At 40.2% G+C, this 18,865-nt stretch overlaps 1 protein-coding gene across 8 annotated transcripts in view; it reads right to left on the bottom strand.

Moving 5' to 3' along the window:
* The window catches only part of LMBR1 (limb development membrane protein 1), a 179,566-nt gene that overhangs the window by 132,937 nt on the left and 27,764 nt on the right, over positions 1–18,865 (bottom strand). For 5 of the 8 annotated variants that reach the window (XR_004351439.1, XM_032643148.1, XM_032643149.1 and 2 more), the window contains exons 3-4: positions 18,190–18,229; positions 12,260–12,399 (exon numbers count right to left, since the gene is read on the bottom strand). Coding sequence is in view for 5 of the 8 variants with exons in the window: in XM_032643148.1 (XP_032499039.1) it covers positions 12,260–12,399; positions 18,190–18,229 (180 nt within the window). In the remaining 3 variants the exon portion in view is untranslated. Of the gene's footprint in view, positions 1–1,352; positions 1,437–12,259; positions 12,400–18,189; positions 18,230–18,865 lie in introns of those variants that run through there. The other 3 variants (XM_032643153.1, XM_032643156.1, XM_032643154.1) reach the window with 3 other exon arrangements.

Below are 18,865 nucleotides of genomic sequence, written 5' to 3'. Positions count from 1 at the left end.
GACCCTTTGGATTAACTACTGTTATGGCTCCATTCTATTTCTTTTGTTTGCTTACTGACTGTATCTCCTCTTTGAGCTACTCTAGGGTTGTTTGGGGTTTATCATATACACCTTTAACTCATCATAATCTGCCTTCAAGAGGTACTACAAGGGCTTCCCTGGCGGCGCAGTGGTTGAGAGTCTGCCTGCCGATGCGGGGTACACGGGTTCGTGCCCCGGTCCGGGAAGATCCCGCATGCCGCGGAGCGGCTGGGCCCGTGAGCCATGGCCTCTGAGCCTGCGCGTCTGGAGCCTGTGCTCCACGACGGGAGAGGCCACAACAGTGAGAGGCCCGCGTACCGAAAAAAAAGAAAAGAAAAGAGGTGCTACAATACTTCATGTACAGCCTAAGAACCTTACAACAGTCTATTGCCATTTCTTTCCCCCTGCCCTTGCATTATTGTCATGCGCTTTTACTTGCACATTATAAAACTCACAATTTACTGTTACTATTTTTTATTTAAAGAGCCAATTCTCTTTTAATAAGATTTATATGATATAGAAATACTCTTTTATATTTACCCTCAAATTCACCACTTCTAGTGATCCTCGTTCTGTTTCACATATCCAGATTTCTATCTTCTACCAATTTGCCTCTGCCTAAAGGATGTCCCTTATTTTTGGTAGTATAGGTCTGTGGTGATGAACTTTCACCTTTTGTATATCTGACACTGTCTTTATTTTGACTTTGTTTTGGAAAAATATTTTCACTGGATATAGAACTAGGTTGGTGGGGCTTTCTTTTTTTGGTACTTTAAAGATGTTGCTACCCTGCCATCTGGCTTGCATTTATTTCCCACAAGCAATATGCTGGCATTCGCATCATGGCTCTTCTGTACTTTATGTCTTTTTCTCTGAATGCTTTTACGATTTCGCCGTATCACTGGTTTTGACCAATCTGATGATGTATCTTGGCAGGTCTCCTGTCACTAGGGTTAGTTGAGCTTCTTGGATAAGAGGGTTTACAGTTTTCATCTAATCTTGAAATATTTCTGCCATCCGTTTTTCAAATACTTTTCTTAACCCTCTGTCTTTTAGGAACATCAGTTATATCACTGATGCCCTGGTCAGTTTTTCAGTCATTTTTTTGTTTCTTTTTTAGACTGTTTTCTATTGCTATGCCTCAGAGTTCACTAATCTCTTCTGCAAAAATATCTAATTTGCTTTTATCCCATCCAATATATTTTCATGTCAGGTATTACAGGTTTCATCTCTAGAAGTTTATTTGGTTCTTTTTTTACATCTTTTATGTCTCAATATGTTCAGTTATGTTCAGTCTTTCCTCCAGCTTCTGGAACATATGAAATACTTACAAGAAATGTTTCAATGCTCTTGTCTACTGATTCTGAATCTGCGGCAACTGTAAGTTTTGACTGATTGTTCTCTTCATTATGGGCTGTATTTTCCTGCTTTGTACTCAGCTGGTCTCATGGTAGGCAGAGTGAACCCCCAAAGATATCCATGCCTTAATCCCTGGAATTGTTATACAGTATATTAGTGAATATGTTACAAGGTATATTAGTTTTCTGGGGCTTCTGTAACAAAGTACCACAAACTGGGTGCCTTCAAACAACAGAAAGTTATTCTCTCACAGTTGTGGAGGCTAGAAGTCCAAAATCAAGGTGCCAGCAGGACCATACTCCTTCTGGAGGTTCTAGGGAAGAATCCTTCCTTAGAGGTGGCTGCCTGTAACATGTGGCATTCCTGGGCTTGTAGATTCATCACTCCAATCTCTGTCTTTGTTCACATTGCTCCCCTGTGTACGTCTCTGTTTTATCTTCTTATGAGGATACTAGTTATTGGACTAGGGCCCACCCTAATCCATTATGACCTTATTTTACTAATTATATCAGCAAAGATATTATTTCCAAATAAGGTTACGTTCTGAGGTTCTAAATGGACACAAATTTGGGGAAAACACTTTTCAACCCAACATACATGGCAAAAAAGGATGCTGCAGATACAATTAAGGCTATGGACCTTAATAAAGAGAGAGGGGGAAACCATCTTGGATTAGCCAGGTGGGTACAACCTAACGAAAGGAGCCCTTAAAAGCAGAGACTTTTCTCTAAGAGGAGTCAGAGATGCAGCAGAAGGGTAAGACAGGGAGGAACTTGACACAACTTTGCTGGAGGGGGCATCACATGGAAAACCTGAGAAAAGAGGCAGACAGCCTATAGGGCGAAGATTGGCACCTGACTAACAGCTAGCAAGGAAATGGGGGCCTCAGCCTTACAACCACAAAGAACCAAATTCAGCCAACAACCTGAATGAACTTCGAAGCAAATTCTTCCCCAGAGCCTCCAATAAAGAAAACAAATCTGTGAAAACCTTAATTTCAGCCCATGAGACCCTAAGCTGAGGGCCTTTTGTTTGTTTGCCAAAAAGAGAACATCAGTTTCATAAGATTTTACTAAGGGAAATGTTTAAACTGAGAATATGACAGCCCATTAATTCTACCCATCTGTGTAAACCAAAATGCTCAGTTGAGCTTCTGACCAGTTTGTAAGACACTTAAACAGAACTAACACTTCTACATTTGTTTATATTTTTGTGTACATGCACACCCAAGCCTTACGATACCAAAACATCTTTCAAATACAGAAAGGTTTTAACAAATCCAACTTCAATAAGATATTAAATGTATTAGTGCACAAGGGATTCACACTGTGAAGATGTGGCAGCAGATGTCTAAGCGAGGGGCACTTTATGTCTGATCAGCCTGGGTTTGCAACTATCAGCTATACGTGACCTGGAAAAGGGACTTCAACTCTGTCATCCTGTTTCCTCATGTATAAAATGGGCTATAACATAACTCATAGATCATGTGTGAACACAAGAGAAATAACATACCAAAATGTTAAATTAATGTCAGTGCCTCTCCCCACCCTGTCTCAACATCATGCAAATGGTCCAAAACCCTGTAAAACTCCAATGCACATCAGTAATCAGACCAGATAGACAAAAAAGTGATATGAGTTACAGCTAAAATTAGGTCTCAGCCCTTTCCTTAAAGAATGATTCTCATTAATTACACCAAAAAAAACTTACATAACAACAATCTGTATACTTATATGACATGAAAAATATATGAGAACAACAATGACAAAAAATAGGCACAGAAAATAAATTGCAAAGAAATATACCAAATGATTAACACTGTGAAAGTAGTGGAATTACGGATGATTTTTTCTTCCCACTGGCCTACATATTCTAAGTTTTCTATAAGGAGCACATAAAGACACAAATTTAAACTCCTTTGTGAAACTCAAAATCCTTCACCTCACTATGTCATATAACGTCCCCACAAAATGCCTAAGAAAAGGCAGAGAACGGCAAAGCTTAATTGAGGTGGAGATGCTAGCTGGGCCCCTCATCAGCCACAGACCTCAGCCTATTTATTTTCTAGCCGCATTAAGCACAATTCATATTCTAGCCTCTGCAAAATCACAAATTATCGCCATCGCGTGGCAGGGGGCTTCAAACATTGCTCTCAAATAGTTGCAACCATGAATACGAACCCCTGAATGCTTCATTATAATTTTATAATTGGAGGAAAAAAATTTACTTAGGTTTTGAAATTTGAAACAATCAATTATCATCCATGGTAAAAAACAGACTTTATTATTGTTATTGAGCTCTAAATATACATACTTCCAGAATTTATCTTTCTAATCATATGTGTCCCTTTCATGTAGTGAAAAATACAAATTCAAATTCTTCTCTGGAAATAAAAAGTTAAAAAACAAAAGTCTGCCTTAGGCAAAAGATCACAAATCAGTAAACGTATCTATTCTGACTAACCAACCTACTTAAAATGAAGATAGTTATGAAAATTTATATAAAGAAATCTTTATCAACAGATATTATCAAGCAGCAATCTGCTGAACAAGTGAAGAAAATGATCAGGATGATCACAAGGATTCTGAATAACGACTCATCTAAGTTTGCAATGAAATTAGATACCTTCTTTTATATACTGAACTTTATATATAATACATACAATTTAAATTTTTTTTTGATTTTCCCCACTTCCTTTTTTCCAGGAGATTCAACATTACTGCTGATGGTCTTATCAACCACAATTGCAAAAAGAGATGCAATCTCCACCATATTTACTTTTGCAAGAAAAATTCACTTAACACAAAGAATCTGAGAGTTAACATACTACGTAACAGTATAATCATCTATGTAAATAACCAGCTTTTTTTCAGTCTAAATAATTCAATGCAAAAAATTAAGTTTTATTAGCCAGAATATGTGTGAAAGCTTCAGACTCAGCTTATGCTAATTTAATTATCAAGTTTGCAACATATAAGTTAAAGTTACTATGAGAAGAACATTTAATATATAGAAAAATAATAAAGCTACTGTACACTCCTAAGTTGCCATTTTATTCTTGGAAACTGTGTAAAACTTAGTAAGTTTCCAGCATTTTGCAAACATACCTCAGACATACACACATAAATATCCCTTAAGAATATTCTACAATTTTGATAAAACATTCCAAAATTTAAAATTAGAGCTAATACACATAAATACATACTACCACCACTTTTATTGTATTATATATTATTAATTTGTAAAATAAAAAGAAATGTTAGCTAAATTTCTCTACTTCAGAAAGCTAAAATTATGTGCTCTCCGACATGGTAGTAGAACCCTAAAAATTCAGAAACCTTGTAGTTTATCTAAATCAGTTTCAATGACAATCTTTTTGAAAGATATTCAATGTCTATCCCCAAAAGAGGTATGTAAACTTATAAGTTATTTAATAAGCCCAGAATAATTCGTCTAAAACCCAAGCAAACCCAACTGAATTGCCAGATCACCAATGGATGCATTACCTTCTAGCTCCATCTGCTGGAGTCACAAAATATTTCAATACAATATACAACACTAGGAAGCAAATAATCTATCACTTTTTAACCACACAGACAAAAAACTTCATGAACTTAAATAAGAAAATTAATCCAAGTTCAGCCATATTCAATAATTTCCAAAATAACAAAACTAAGTTAAACCAATATTTCACTGGAATTAAGGATCTAATCCAATTGTCAAAAAGTGACATATAATTTTAAAAATGCTATTAAGAAAGCATAAGCTTTAAAGGAAAGACTGCAAGTTTGCTTTTGAATAGTGAGTATTGTGAGAACTTCAGAATTAAAATAGCTTTTAGTTATGCATTTAGACGGGAAAGAAACCAAAAAGAACGATTTTAGCAATAAGCTATTAAATTTTTTAAGTTTTTTCTTATAACAAAAAAGTAGTACACATCTACTATAGAAATATTATACAAGGCAAGCGCCAAAACAAACTTCGTTTATAAATATAAATTTTTTATATCATATAATCCCACCACCCAGAGAAAAACATTTTTTTCGACATTTTTCTATATCAACAAATACTCATCTACATCATCATCATCAACTATAATGGTCAAAAAAGCATTCCACTGTTTGGATCTACCAAAATCTAATTAAGCAAATTTCCTACGTAGACTGTTTTTTATTTTTACTATTATAAACAATAAATATGCAGTAAGTATAGTGATGCACATTATAACAAATCACTGAACTATTGAGACCAGTTAACTAGAAATTGTTAGTAACATTTAATTAACAATGGTACCTTAAAATATCATAAGAACTGACTTTTTATTTAATATTTATACATAAGTAAACATAATACTTATTTTTCATTCTTTTAAGTTTAATTGCTTATAATCTAAAAGTTTGAATTTTCTGACCTTCTGTGGGACTTGAAAATGTATAAAACAAAGATGGATTTTGTACTGTCCCTTCATCATGTCCAAAACAGCATATTGGCTATTCATGCTGACGAATCAAAATAAAGCACACATACCTGGCAAAGTCAAGTCAGATTCACTGTGGTTATCTTTTAACAGGCTGAATCTTAAAACGGGCAATCATGTTCTAAATGTGTGTCTCTCTCTGGTCACAAGTGAGTATGGATAGCTTAGCGAAAACTGGGCCCCACTGAGAGAAAATACCTCAAAAACTGAAGAATTATTTCCTTATTTTATTTAAGGCTACAACTTAATTATACCCCAAGATGTATCGATGTTTCCTTTTTATATTAATTTTAAACTCACATACATAAAATTACCATTTTAAAGTGAATAATTCAGTGGCATTAGTGCATTCGCAACGTTGTGCAACCACTACCTTTATCTAGTTCCAAAACATTCTCATCACTCAAAAAGGAAAACCCACTAAGCAGGTGAATCATGATTTTTTTAATTTATGGAACTAAAGAGTTCCATATGTTTTTAACAGTAGTCAAGATACAGAAAGTGAATACAAAGAGATACTTTCTTTTTTCTGCCAATTTTTTATGCTTTTTCTATTTTAATTCTAATAATTAATTAAAATAATAAAAATAACAATACAAATTTTAGCCATCATTTTAATTTGCCATATCTGCCCCTTTTGTATCATCCTATAATAAACTATATTATTATTTATTAATGTAATTTATTAATTCTAGCCCAGAGAAGTGAAGTGGCATTCCAAGGTAATATAGTTAACACATAACATTTCAAACACATGTCCAAGATCCAAACACTGTACTTAAGCCAAACTGAATATATTTACACATACCAAAGCATTATTGACACATATTTTAGCATCTAATCCTCATGTGAGTCACACATTAACGGCACAATCGTTCCATATTGATAATTTTTAGAATAAGCCGTTAAATTGCTTTTCAAAGTAAGTCTACTTTTACCAAAGTATTCCTAATGATACAATTAATAACTATTACTCATCCAGTCAATGAATCGTTATTGAACATTTTCAGTGTGCAAGAACTGGGACAGGTGCCTCATGGGAGATTAAGAGAATTTAAGACATGTTCCCAGTCCTCAAAGACTTTAGCACAAATTCACAAAACATATCTGGCTCTGAACTGACACTATCTCCAGGGGACCCAAAACATCACCCCAGTCAGAGCAGGGGCTTGTGGAGGTCAGGTGGTTAGGAGAGTTTCAGCTCAGGTCTCACATGTCTCACAGTGGGTCCCTGAACCTGTTCTGTGGTTCTTTCCCCAGCTCTGGAATGCACAATTGGAATGGATACGCTCAAAAGCAGGCAGAATCCCCACAATGGTTCCCTGACCTGTGGAGAAAGGGCTATTATAGTAAGAAAGGCCAAACAGAGGCCACTAGAACTGCCTCTAACTAGGAAAATAGTAACCAAAAGAAATCCCACATTCCTGAAGGTAATGCAGGGATTAGTGCAGCCATCAAGGACTTGAAAGATGAGGGGTAGTGATTCCCACATCCCCAAGAAAGACGGATCCTGAAGAATGACAGTGGATTCTCGTAAGCGTAACCAGGTGGTGACTCTAATTGTAGCTGCCGTAGCAGACTTGGTTTCGTTGCTAGGGTAAATGAACACATCTCCTGGTACCTGGTATGCGGCTACTGATGTGACAAATGCTTTTTTTTCTCCATCCCTGTCCATAAGGCCCACCAGAAGCATTTTGCTTCCAGCTGGCAAGGCAAGCAATACACCTTCACTGTCCTAACTCAGGGATAGACCACCCCTCTGGACCTGTCACAATTTAGTTTGCAGGGATCTTGATCACCATTCCCTTCCAGAAGATTGCACGTCGCTCCACTACACTGATGACAGTATGCTAATGAGACCGAGTGAGTGAGAAGTAGCCACCACTCTAATCGGTAAGACATTTTCGTATCAGAGGGTAGGAAATAAATCTAACAAAAATTCAGGAGCCTTCTATTTCAGTGAATTTTCTAGGGGTCCAGTGGTGTGGGCCATGTCAAGATATTCCTTCTAAGGACTGCTGCATCTGGCCTCTCCTACAACCAAAACAGGCACAATGCTCAGTGGGCTTCTTTGAATTTGGGAGGCAACATATCCCTCACTTGGTTGTGCTATTCTAGCCCATTTACTGAGTGACCCAAAAAGCTGCTGGTTTTGAGTGGGGCCCAGAACAAGAGAAGGCTTTGCAGCTCTGCAGCTCCAGGCAGCTCTGCAAGCTGCTCCGCCCTTGGCCTTATGATCCAGCAGATCCAATGGTGCGGAAGCATCGGCAGCAGAGAGTGTGCAGTTTGGAGCCTTCGGCCGCCCCTAGAGGTGAATCACAGCAAAGCCTCTTAGGATTTCGGAGCAGAGCCCTGCCATCCCCTGCAGATAACTACCTTCCTTCTGAGAAACAGCTATTGGTTTGCTGTTGGGCCTTAGCAGAGGCTTGACCATGGGCCACCAAGCTACCATGCGACCTGAGCTGCCCATCATGAGATGGTGTTATCTTTATCCGGCCCACCAAGCCATAATGTGGGCGTGCACAGCAACATCCCAAAGTCAGATGGAGGTGGTGTATACATGATTCACACCCAAGCGGCGGCCCGCAGGCACAAGTAAGTCACATGAAGAAGTGGCCCAGATGCCCACGGTCCCCACTCCTGCTGCTCTGCCTTTATCTCCCCTGGCCTCGTGGGGATTCCTCCGGATCAGCTGGCAGAGGAAGAGAAGTCTGGGCCTGACTCACAGACGGTTCTGCACAATATGCAGACACCGCCCCCAAGTGGACAGCTGCAGCACTACAGCCCTCCTTGGGACATCTCCAAAGGACAGTGGTGAACGGGAATCCTCCCGGTGGACAGGACTTTGGGTAGTGTACCTGACTGTTCACTCTGCTTGGAAAAATGGCCAGACATGCAATTATATATTCATATTTGACAATGGCTTGGCTGGATGGCTGGGGACTTGGAAGGAACATGATTGGAAAATTGGTAACAAGGAAATTTGGAGAAGAGGTATGCAGATAGACCACTCAAAATGGGAAAAAAAAAAAAAAAGGTGAAGATATTTGTATCCCATGTGACTGCTCATTAAAGGGGGACCTCAGCAGAGGATTTTAATATTAAAGTGGATAGTTAGCTTATCCTAGTTCTACAGATACCAGTCAACCTCTTTCCCAAGCCACCCCTGTAATCACCCAAAGAGTTCATGAAAAAAGTGGCCATGGTGGCAGGGATGGAGGTTATGCATAGGCTCAGCGACACAGACTTACACTCTCCAAAGCTGACCTGGCTACTGTCACCACTGAGGCCTTCAAACTCATACTAGAACTATATCCCATGGTCTCTCCTGGGTCTCCATTATGACAGTTTGGCCCCATTAATTGTTATAATTTTTTAAAAGCAAAGAAGCAAGCATATCTGAGGTTGACAAATCTTCAACCCCAAGACAATCTAAGGAAATAAACAGTCCCTTGGATGTCATCCACAAGGTTAAAAAAAAAAACTATGAATTCAGAAGAGAAAGATAAATAGGAAGCTTTATGAAATTCACTACATTCAGTAAAGGATACAGATCTACCAAAAAATTAGAAGCAGAAACAAAGTCAGGGGTCATAAAACCCTCCAGAACAATGTCCAGAGCTGACGGCTTAGGCTTCCCAAGACCGATTTCTGAGAATACATCTAGAAGCAATGATATAACTTAAAGGGCTCTTCCTCTAGCTCCCCAACTTTCAGCTGATGTGGTTCCCTGGAGGTTAAAGTTATTGTTTATAGTTTATCTACTCACTCAACAGATGTTTACTGGGCTACCACTATGTGGGAAGCACTGTTCCAAGCCCTGACTTATAAACAAGGTACAATGCGTGAGCTTACACCCCTTAACGTTATAGTGAGAAAAACAACCAACACAAACAAATACATTTACTTCCAAGGTTAATGCCTCCAGTATTAAATAGATAGCATGTCATATACTGGTAGCTCTCACTTCCAGTCCATAAACAGAATAAAAGAAATGGCTCTGATTTAGAGTATTTGAAGGTCATTAAGTATATCATACAATTTCTATTTAGTAAAATTGGAAACAAAGGCCAGGTCACTCATAATGCTAGTTAGCCTGGCCTGAGACTGCCTGCACTGCTAGTGAAAACACCTGGAGCTCAACCCTCAAAAACGTATGCCCACAGAACCCAGAGCCTTACAGAAAGCTAGGGCCAGAGGGAATAGTCTTCGACAAACATATGCAAACATATGCAAACAAACATATGTTGTTTCAGACAACAAATGCAAAAAACATTTGTAAATCATATATTATCTATGTATCGGTTAATAACACACAGCACCGTCACCTAAAAATAATTCACCAGAAAAATCCTGATAAATATATTTTCAACTCACCATTACTTTCCAGGTTGTTTCCTGCCTTTCATAGGGACTTTTCAGCAGATGGCTTACTTTCTGCGTCAATTTCAGTAAAAACCTTAATTTGCTTGAGTTTTTCAATTGCTAAGCAACAAAAATGCAGTAATTTCTCTTTATTCACTTAATAATTAGTCCTAAGTTTTACTGAATTCATTGGGTCTTCAGAGCATCAATGACTCTGAAGCCTGAAAGAAACCACAAGCCCAGTGTAAAGTATGCAATAGACTAATATGTTAAAATTCTTCTTGTCAAGAAACAGGATAAGCAGTATTAAAGGACAATTGGGAAGGAAATGTTTGCAATTAACCTGATAGATAGCTAATACTTAAAAACACCGCAAAAATGGGCAAAGAAATACAGGGAGGCAATCTACTAAAAAATAAATACAAATGACCTATAAATGTGCTTTGTAAATGTCCACCCTCACTAGTAATTAAAGAAATGTAAATTTAAAAACGGAAATTTCTCATCTATTGAATTGGTAGGTTTTTTTTAACTAACACCCAAAATTGGTGAAGATACATTTTGGGAATAGAGATGCTCACACACTACGTGAAAGTGGAACTGCGAGCAAAAATCAGACAGTTTTTCTGAGGAACAATTGGGAAATATCTTTTCAAAAACCTTTAAAGTATGCTTACTGGGAAAGTAAACTGCAGAAATTTGTCCTAAAGACAAACATTTATTTGTAAAGATGTACAATGTAGCTTTTTAAACTAAAAGACTGGGAACAATTCATGATTATAATGGCTCTAGGCAATATTGTAAATAGCACAGAAAAGTACTTCAGGCATGGAAACCTCCCCACTACGTGATGATGGGTGCAGAGACAAATCGACAGTGAGTACAGTAGGGTTCCGTTTCATTATTTATTTGCTTATGTGTTCACATGTGCACTCACACAACATTGAAGGGTTTAGGTCACAGTATCCACAGTAGTTCTCTGGGTTGTAGGACTGAGTAATAGTAATTTTCTTCACTGTAAATTTTGTTTTCCAAATTTTCTACAGCAAACATGTATTTCTTTAAACACACACAAATGGGTAAGAAAAAAGGTAGTTATCTGTATAAACTCCAGATGGATTAAACAGTTAAGTGTAAACAAAACCATTTTTAAAAGAACAAGAAAAAAAAGGAGTATTTGTCACATCTCAGGAAGGGAAAGGATCTCCTAAACACAGAAAGAGAGAAATCAAAGGAAGAAAAAGACTGGACAACATAAAAATGCAAAAATTCTGTAACCAAAAAAAAACAAAATTAAAAAGTAAACAACTAGAAAAACATATTTACAAAAATCTGATAAATAGCTGATGTATTTCACATATAAAGAGATAACATAATTCAATATGAAAAAAGTGGGCAAAAGACAATGAAACATATAAAAAAGATATGTGTACTCGATTTTTAAATTTTTTTTTATAAATTAAAATTAAAATGTCCTACCTCACTAAAAATGTCCAGAAAATGACAGAGCCAAGATTGGAATTCAGGTCTATTTTGCTTGAAGGCAATATACCATGTTGCCAAAATAAGTCATTACTTTTTTAAACCACATTAATTTTAAAGTTTGTCCATGACAAAAGAGTTTTCCCCCTTCTATCATGCATTTTGAAATGACTAAAGAAATAAATAAATGAAATGACTAACAGCAAATAAATAAAATAGAAACTATGGTGGGTTTTTTTTAGATCCTAAATGGAGGTTGAGTTCTTCGGACATATCCAGATAAACCAAAATTCTCTTGCTAAATATTTAAATGAAACCGTATTTATCAAAATCACAGTCAGTATAAAAACTGCTTCTTATAGAAAAGCATTCCACAACTAACTACGAATAGGAATAGTAAGTAAAATCTGGTTTTCTGATTTTATTAAAGACTCAAATGGTTTACTGAAGGAAGATGCCAATTATTAAAGAAACTAAGAAAAGGAAAAAACTTAAATATAGTACAGTAGAAAATTAAAACATTAATTGTGATTATATTAAGCAATATATACTAACCATGAATCAGGGAGCCATTTAGCCACTGAATATAGTAGTTTTGAGGAAAAGAAAGCAGGATTTCATTGCTGATTATTGAGAAGGGTAAAAGCAAAACTGCCCCAGCTGAAACTGCTAGAGTGAACGTGCTCAGAAACAACCTGGAAGAGAAGAGCATCATTGTCACCAGTGGTTGGAAAACGCAAAGAATATGGGAGTCATTCAAAAAGAACAGAATCAAAACTCTTAAATTTTTTAAATCCAAAAAGAATTACATATGCATTTCATTGAGTATATGTAGTTGGAAGACAAGTGATATACGTATGGTCCTGGAAGTTAAACTAGACCAACTCTAAAACTTACTCTGTGAAAAAACCATTAAGTCTAAAGAGTCGGCCTAAGGCAGACATAAACTAGAGACAGAATACTTGCACATTTTACGAAGAATAGATTGTAGTCTCATTCCTCTTTTAAATTTAAGTATTTATTTCACAATTGCATTTAATTAACCACTATGGCAATATATGCTAACAGTAACGCAAAAACCGGCTCAGTTGAAAAAATGCTTGTGAACACAGTTTGAAAAAAGACGTGAAAATGGTTATTTCAGGAAGAAAAAACTTACAAACCTATTGGTCTACCATCTCTTAAAATGGGTAAAGGTTAAATAAACTATATAGTAAACTGTAGGCAACTATTAGAATTATACATTAAATATTTAAAACACAATTTTGTCATTTTTTGAAATGAGGTATCTCTAATATGTACTAATATGGAAAGATGTCTAAAATAAATTAAAAATAAAAACATGAAGAAAAGCATGGACAATAAATATAAAACATGCTCTCCCCCCGCCCCCCCCAAATTGCATATTTACACACAGGAAAATAGAGGTACATTTAAAAATCTAGCATAGGGCTTCCCTGGTGGAGCAGTCGTTGAGAGTCCACCTGCCGATGCAGGGGACACGGGTTCGTGCACCGTTCTGGGAAGATCCCACATGCCGCGGAGCGGCTGGGCGCGTGAGCCATGGCCACTGGGCCTGCGCGTCCGGAGCCTGTGCTCCGCAACGGGAGAGGCCACAACAGTGAGAGGCACGCATACCGCAAAAAAAAAAAAAAAATCTAGCATAATATATAACAATTCCTAGGAGGGTGGGACTACAGGGTGCTTTCTCTTTCTCAGTTACACGTCTGAAATGTCTAAAATTTTATACCTAATTTTTTAAAGATTATTTTAAAAGATTAAAATGGCAAAGGAAAAGGAAACCTCACTGACATTAGAGATGAAACCTTAATTTAATATTCATTCCATTAAATTTAATGTAGAAAGAACGTGAAAATACATGTAAGAAGATTTAAGAAAAAATGATACTAAACGCTCAAAATACACATCTAATAGAGTAACTTTGAGGCCAATGCCATCTTGTGGCAACCAACAGAAGCGTTTTCCTACTTAAAAGCTGAAAATAACCATGAAACCTCCCGTGGTCAGTAAATCACTAGTAAATTTTTTAATGTAGACCATATGATACACACCAAAATTACAATTCAGTTCAGACACAGAAAAAGCCTTACAAACGGGTTTTGCTGAACGGGACAACACATTTCCTGGGAAAAGCAGACACACACCCTCGCCCCAGGCCCACTGCCATCTCCAGCACTTACCCACCAGTGCCTCAAGCAACCTTCGTTTCTGTCCTCGTAAGTCTGTCGCTATCATTCCTTCCTTCTTCAAACATGAAAATTAAGACCACATCCACGATCTCCCCATTCCAGGTCCCGCACAGCTCTCCCAATTTGCCCTTCCAGGCTCCTCTGGCCACGACAGATTCCCACATACAGGCAGGCTTACCTAACCTCCTTGTACCCCCAACATGAATGGGCTTTCTGGCTCCATGTCCTGGGCACAGTTGGCCCTCTCCCTCGGGTCCCCTCTGCGTCATCTGCCCCGTGAAGCACTCCTCAGCGGCTCCCTTCTCGCTCCTCTCGGTAAAGTCAGTCCCTCCTCTCTTGGTGCTCATGACACTGACTCGCACGCAGCAGTGAAGGCTAACCATGGCTTCCAGGTCTAAAGCTGGGAGATGTAATCTGACCAAGGAGTAAGCTTATGAGGGCAAACAGATGAAGTTTTGAAATCAAAAGTGACCCAGAAAATCCTAAATATATATGGTCACTGTAAATATAACACTGGATCTTACGTCAAAAACCTTCTAGGGACTTCACTCGTGGTGCAGTGGTTAAGAATCCGCCTGTCAATGCGGGGGACACAGGTTCGAGCCCTGGTCCGGGAAGATCTCACACGCCACGAATCAACTAAACCTGTGCGCCACAGCTACTGAGCCTGTGCTCTAGAGCCCGCGAGCCACAACTACTGAGCCCGTGCGCTGCAACTACCAAAGCCCACACGCCTAGAGCCCATGCTCCATAACAAGAGAAGCCACCGCAATGAGAAGCCCATGCACCACAATGAAGAGTAGCCCCCGCTCTCCACAACTAGAGAAAGCCCGCGTGCAGCAACAAAGACCCAACACAGGGCTTCCCTGGTGGCGCAGTGGTTGGGAATCTGCCTGCCAAGGCAGGGGACACGGGTTCAAGCCCTGGTCCGGGAAGATCCCACATGCCGTGGAGCAACGAAGCCCATGCGCCACAACTACTGAAGCCCGCGTGCCTACAGCCCACAAGCCGCAGCTGGAGAAAGCCCGCACGCAGCAACGGGGACGCAATGCAGCAAAAAATAAATAAATAAAATAAATTTAAAAAAAAAAAAAAAAAAAAAGACCCAACACAGCCAAAAATAATTTTTTTAAAAAAACCCTCTAGAATCTACTGCACTTTAGGTACTGTGACTGGCCCTAGACATACAAAAAAAGGTAATACCATGCTCCCTGTTGCCCTTGAGTAGCTGTGAGGAGAACTATCCATAAAAGGCTGATGGGACAGAGTTAAATGCTGGCAAGGGGTCCTCAAGGTAAGATCCTGGGTCAAGTCAGAAAATGGCAGCAGTCACTGCTTACACAATTATGAAACAGTGCGCCTCGGAATTGAAGGCAACCTCAGAAATGTCCCCTTCTGAAAGGGAGCAGATGCTGAGAGAGCCAACAGGGCTGCCCAGTGCGGGATGAGAGAGGGCTCAGGGATGACCAAGACCACCTCGTGAGAGTGGGAGTGGTGGAGCGGCCATCAGCTGTGACGGGGACGGCTGCAGCTGAGCGGGCTGGCAAGGGAGATGAGGGAGCCAGCTTTGGCTCTGTGGAGTCTGACATGCCCACAAGGCAGGAAAGTCACAGACACCATGCTTCACGCTCCTCTCTACAGGCTACCAGGTGGCCTAGGATGTCTGTCTGCCCCATTACTGGTCGCAGTCTCTGCTCACTGGCCAAGGTGCCGTCTGCCAAGGCTCTCCACTCTAAAGTTCCTCTTCCCTTTGTGGGGAGTTAAGTTTGGAACTAGGAAAATATCCTGTTCCTTGTCAAATAAGTTATTCACCTGTTGGTTTCTATCTGTACGGACTCAAGATTGCTCTGCTCTGTTCTGTGTTAGATCCATGACAATCCTGATTGTGACGCTCAGATTGCCCCTGAGTAAGGGTGAAAGCCCCTGAAGGCTTCCGTCTTCGTGATGTGCCGCCATCACTCTTGAGCACTTCCCTGCACTGTGGCACTACAAGATGGACGAAAGGAGCCTGGAACTTTCCCTACCCCAGCCCTGCAATCAGCCTTCCCCCCAAGGAGCACTGATTCCTTTTAGTGGAAACAAAAATCTAGGTGCTAAATATACTCCTTGCTCTTGGGGTGTCATGCTCCCAGGTGAGCATGGACAGGCAGCTCCAGGGGGCGTAAGTATGCACTAGGTATACATGTACATAAAAACACATACATGCACCCACACTTCACGTCTAGATTGGGTTCAGTAACTATACTGACAAACGTGGGTCCATACAGACGCCTCCAGCTGCACCACAACAGCTTAGCGTTCTCTGCTGTCTTCCCGCTCTCCCTAACTGTGCGCAGTCCCCACTGTCTCTAACAGCCTCCTGCCACACTGACCCCCTCACCCGAGAGGCACCATGTGCTCAGGTGAGCCCCATTTTGGACTGCCCTGCCCTGTGAACACCCTCCCCACCTGAGCACTGACAGCCAGGCCAGGCCATCCACCAGGGACACCCTTCCCACCCTACATGGGCTCTGAGTCCCCGGGACAGAGCACTCCCCAACGCAGTGGGTGCCCCTCTTCACCCCCTTGGGACAACATCGTGCCTGGATTCCTCTCTCCTCTCAAATCCTGGGAGTCAACACCAGGTCACCCCCTCGTGCTCTGACCTCCGCATCAGGCCTCCCTCCTGCCTGGACAAGCCATCCTTAAAAGCAGTTTCACCAGTTAGGCGCTTTGATCCAAATCAAATCAAACAACCAGCTGAGAAAAAATGTAATCTAGGGTTGAAAAGAACAGAAAGAGGGAATTTGGGGGCATGAGTGGATACAAACAGAGGACAGAACGAAGGCCTTTAAGGAGCAAAAGAGAAAGTGAAGGTGGGTTTAAAGGGAGGTGAGAGAGGCCAGGGAAAGACTCCTCAGCCTGACGCGCGGCTGCAGTAGGCCGCGGGGAACCCTCCCTCCCTCAGGTGGCCAGGTGGTGCTGGCCATCACCTACCCTTGGGGACTTGGCTGAACTCTTTCAGAACCCTGGACCACTGTTTCTCCTCCTTTAAGCACAGCATCTCATTCTGCTCCTTCCTCTTCAGTGGGAGGAGGGTGGGCAAGGAAAGAGGGCTGGGGGAGAAGTACAACAACCCTGAGCTCACACCTGTCGCGCACCAAGCACCCCCCGACTTTTTTGTGTGTATGTTATTTAATCCACACAACATGCTACAAAGCAGGTGGTAGCTCGAGCTCACATATGGAGGAAAGGAATCTTTCTCAATCTCTTCTGAACTCAAGTTAATCTTGAGTTCAGAATGTGAGCCCAGCTCTGCCTGACTCCTCGGTTCTCACTCACTCCACCACAGAAGGGAAGAAAGGCAGTGGGAGACAAACAGACCAGTGGGTGGGGCAGCTAGGGGGACAGGCTAGGTCAGAGCCGCCCTCCCAGGCGACCTTCTCCTCCACACTTCCCCTTCCTGAATTTATGAGGGCACACACATCTGCCTTCAGGAAGGGGACATCTGTGCATATCACCGTGATGCAAAAACCACCTGCTGGGAGAAACCCAAACCCCTCAGACAGGCCACGCCAGCTGCCATGTAAAGCAGGTGAGGCCGCTCCCCGGCACCACCACAAGGAAACAGCCATATTTTCATAAAATACAATGCAAGTGTAAAATCCAATGGGATGTGTTCTTGTCTTTTTACAAATTATTGATCTACAAACGCATTTAAGTAGATTTACCACCAAAAGTGGAATGCAGACTAAACCGAGAGGGGTGCACATCTCACAAGTACTTCACACCTGGAGGACTGGGAAAGAATTCATGTCTGCCCTTTAGCTGGGCTCTATCATCAGCATACACAAGCAGAAAGAGAGCTATAAGGAACCTAAGAGGACCGTCTGGGCCCATCTCTCTGCTCACAGTAGGTAAATGTTCAATTAACCAGAAGAGATGTCTGCTCCCTGTCCCAAGGCCATTCAAACAGCCAAGAGCTTTCTTTCTTTCTTTCTTTCTTTATTTGGCCCAGCAATTTTCCCAATCTTAAACCCATTTCCTGGTTAAATCCTCTGAAGATTAAGTCTGTTGGCTCCTTAAATAAGCAAATTTTAACAGGAGATAATCAATCCTCAATTATCCATGTATTTGCTTATACGTGCTTTCCAAGGATAGGACTAACATTTGATAAAGGTGCTGTAATACTTTAAGTGAATTTTTTCCATATTTCTGCCCAAAAGGCAAAATTACGTTTTGAACACGTATGACTTTAGAATGAGAAACAAGACAGTCGAACATTAAAATACATACGAAATCCTGTTGACTATGGCATCTTCATCTTCTTGCTCATCTGCAAAAATGTTCAAGGTATTAATATTCTTTTATCTTCCAACAAAATGTTTCATTAATTTAATACAAGCATGAACAAAAATATAAACTTGAAGAAGCAATTATTGAATAGAAATTATTTCAAAAAGCACTGTGTTTATTTCAGCACTGATCACAATCTAAATCTCATTAAATCAGATAGGATAGAATATGTTAAAGAACAGAGTGTTTTGATTGATCAAAAAATCCTGGAGCTGCCCTGGTGGCGCAGTGGTTGAGGGTCCGCCTGCCGATGCAGGGGACGCGGGTTCGTGCCCTGGTCCGGGAGGATCCCACATGCCGCGGAGCGGCTGGGCCCGTGAGCCATGGCCGCTGAGCCTGTGCGTCCGAAGCCTGTGCTCCGCGACGGGAGAGGCCACAACAGTGAGAGGCCCGCGTACGGCAAAAAAAAAAAAAAAAAATCCTGATTAACAAAACTCCCATATGTAAATTAAGATCTTCCAAAATATTTAGTGCTCAAGGAAATAAAACTCAGTAGAACCCCAGAACCACTATCAAGTTTACTGTCATACAATGTCAGTGAAATTGCTAATGAATGAAATTCTCTGGTTGATAATGGCCAAAACAAATTTTTACTATACAATTAAAATTGAGAATT

The sequence above is a fragment of the Phocoena sinus genome, chromosome 9, assembly GCF_008692025.1.
Source record: "Phocoena sinus isolate mPhoSin1 chromosome 9, mPhoSin1.pri, whole genome shotgun sequence".
NCBI lineage: Eukaryota > Metazoa > Chordata > Mammalia > Artiodactyla > Phocoenidae > Phocoena > Phocoena sinus.
Note: the sequence above shows the minus strand (reverse complement) of the source record. Positions and strands in the feature narration are given on the sequence as shown.